The sequence below is a fragment of the Vicia villosa genome, linkage group LG2, assembly GCF_029867415.1.
Source record: "Vicia villosa cultivar HV-30 ecotype Madison, WI linkage group LG2, Vvil1.0, whole genome shotgun sequence".
In the NCBI taxonomy this organism is placed as follows: domain Eukaryota; kingdom Viridiplantae; phylum Streptophyta; class Magnoliopsida; order Fabales; family Fabaceae; genus Vicia; species Vicia villosa.
Genome location: NC_081181.1, coordinates 151,067,054 through 151,069,847, shown reverse-complemented (window position 1 = coordinate 151,069,847; position 2,794 = coordinate 151,067,054). Strand labels below are relative to the sequence as shown.

The 2,794-nt window shown below is 32.0% G+C and overlaps 1 protein-coding gene across 1 annotated transcript; it reads right to left on the bottom strand.

The window, feature by feature from the left end:
• On the bottom strand, positions 1 to 2,511 carry LOC131647063 (2-hydroxyisoflavanone synthase-like). The gene is made up of 2 exons (XM_058916979.1): positions 1,537 to 2,511; positions 1 to 776 (listed from the first exon to the last, which is right to left on the bottom strand). The coding sequence occupies exons 1-2, from the start codon at positions 2,506 to 2,508 to the stop codon at positions 93 to 95; spliced, it is 1,656 nt and encodes a 551-aa protein (XP_058772962.1). The 5' UTR covers positions 2,509 to 2,511; the 3' UTR covers positions 1 to 92.
• Between the last annotated feature and the right edge of the window lie 283 nt (positions 2,512 to 2,794).

Below are 2,794 nucleotides of genomic sequence, written 5' to 3'. Positions count from 1 at the left end.
AGTAAAATTGTCATGCTGTAGGAGTGAAATCGACACCAAAATCGACTCTCTTATTATCATTGATACTAGAATCTTATTGAAAATATTATGATTTATATGTTGTAAGAGGAAATCAATTTAGCTGCTAAACCAGGTCTTGCAAGGGGAACACATACGAGATTATGTGCTTTTGGAACTGTGAGACCAGCTCTCTCTTTCATGCTAACCTTAGCATCATCACCTTTCAATATTTCTCCATGGAGGTTTGGTACTTGCAAATCAAAGCATTGGATAATAGATGCAAGCAGTGTTGCCATTGTTGCAGTAGCCAAATTGACTGCAGGACACATCCTCCTTCCAGACCCAAATGGTAAAAGTTGGAAATTTTGACCCCTCACATCAACTGAAGCTGCTTCACCTTCACCAGCAACATTCTCTAAGAACCTCTCAGGACGGAATTCTAATGGTCTGTTCCAATATTTTGGGTCTCTTCCCACTGCCCATACATTGAAAAGTATCAATGCTCCTTCAGGGATCACATATCCGTTAATCTCACATTCTTCCGTACATTTTCTCTTTACCACAGGTACTGGTGGGTGCATGCGTAATGCCTCCTTTATCATGGCTCTTATGTATGGAAGATTCTGAACATCCGACTCTTCAACAAGTCTATCTTTTCCCACAACTGAATCAATCTCCTCTCGAGCTTTCTTCAACACCCTCGGATTATTGATGAGCTCTGCCAAACTCCATTCTGTTGACACAGCTGTGGAGTCTGTCCCAGCAGAGAAGAAATCCTGCATATAATACAGACAAACACAATCTAATTTTTTTATCTAAAATGTAATATATAGGAGGGTTATATTTACTCCAAGAGTAAGTGTTCAACACTTACTCTAAATCTTAACCATTGATTTTCATTAATCTAACCGTTTTAATTGATCATTTAATTTAATTATTTTTGGAATCTTTTTTTAAATAAAACTTTAATTAAAACCGTTGGATTAATGAAAATCAATGGTTAAGATTTTGAGTAAGTGTTGAACACTTACTTTTGGAGTAAATATAACCATCCTCATATATATATATATATATATATATATATATATATATATATATATATATATATATATATATATATATATATATATATATATATATATATATATATATATATATATATATATATATATATATATGAGATATATATTGACTCCAAGAGTAAGTGTTGAACTCTTACTTCAAATCTTAATCATTGATTATCATTATTCTAACGACTTTAATTAATTTTTTATATAAAAAGATATTTCCAAAAATAATTAAATTTAGTGATCAATTAAAACCGTTAGATTAATGAAAATCAATGGTTAAAATTTGGAGTAAGTGTTTAACACTTATCTTGGAGTCAATATATCCCTCCTATATATATATATATATATATATATATATATATATATATATATATATATATATATATATATATATATATATATATATATATATATATATATATATATATATATATATATATATATATATAATAACAAAGAAACTCACCACAACAAAACCCTTGATTTGTTCCTTTGTAATTTTGATCTCCATTGTCTCATCTTGAGCAAATTCAAGCAAAGTATCAAGAAAAACTACACTTTGCTCATCTTGTTGGATATCTCCATTTTTTCCTTTTCTTTTGTTCACAATCTCTCGTCGTTTCTTGATAACTTTTTCAATGATAGGATCATATTTATTGAAAATGTCCTCAATTCTCTTCTCATAGTTCCCAAGCTTAAACATGTTCAATGGCCAAATGAAGTTGGTGAAACTGTATTCCCCAAAGATCTTAGCAACATCACGAGAAATATCTCTAACCTCTTCAACCTCACCCAACATTAGCATAGATATTGTGTTGTTTGTCCACTTGAGAAGTTCATCAGTGATATTAAGTGGCTCTTGAGTATCAGCGCTATGAGCCATAACCTTAAGAACCTTGCGGATTTCTCTAGTCCTCAAGGGTCTCAACTTGTTGATGGCGGTGGCGTTAAATAGATCATTCATGATGAGCTTTCTAATGAACTTCCAGTAAGGTCCAAAGGGAACCATAGCAACGGAGCTACCATAACTTAACCGTCTGACAGCGGAGGTTTGGAACCTTGCGTTGAAGGAAGTGGCTTCATGAGTTTGAAAGAAGAGTTTGAAGAGATCGGGAGTTGATACAACAATGGTGGGCATGGAGCCAAAGTAAAGAGAGTATAAAGGGCCATAAATTTGTCCTAGACGGATGAGACAGTGATGAAGAAGAGGATTATCTAAAAGATGAAGATGACCAATGAAAGGAAGACGAGGTTTGGGACTTGGTGGATTAGGAAGATGGCGAAGTGACTTTGATTTAGCAGTGGGTGTTGGACGCAAGTGTATAAAGAAAGCTATCACTAATAAAGCAAGTGCAAGTTCAACCAACATGGTTGCAGCTTCTTGTTGATATAACAAATTCAATGAACAACAATTGATGGCTTCTTTTACATATACCATGCAACTTTCTTTAGCACGCAGTTTTCTTTAATTTTGTTCTACACTAATATTTATATGTGATATAAGAAAAATTGTTGCTCTAGAAATCACCAAAATATCCTTTTATTATCTTAGTCTAAATTAATAATTTAGGGATAAATAATGTATTTTGTTGATTTTTTTCAACTCACTTTTTACTTTTCATCTCATTTTTCACTATTCACTTTTTCATTTTTCACTTTCCGACTCACTTTTCATTTTTCACTTTTTCACTTTTCACTTTTTATTACTTTATTATTTTTAATAA

Coding starts and splice junctions, on each gene's coding strand:
- LOC131647063 (XM_058916979.1), bottom strand. CDS start 2,508: ATGGTATATGTAAAAGAAGCCATCAATTGTTGTTCATTGAATTTGTTA. Junction 777..1,536: donor AAATCAAGGGTTTTGTTGTG/GTGAGTTTCTTT, acceptor TATTATATGCAG/GATTTCTTCTCTGCTGGGAC.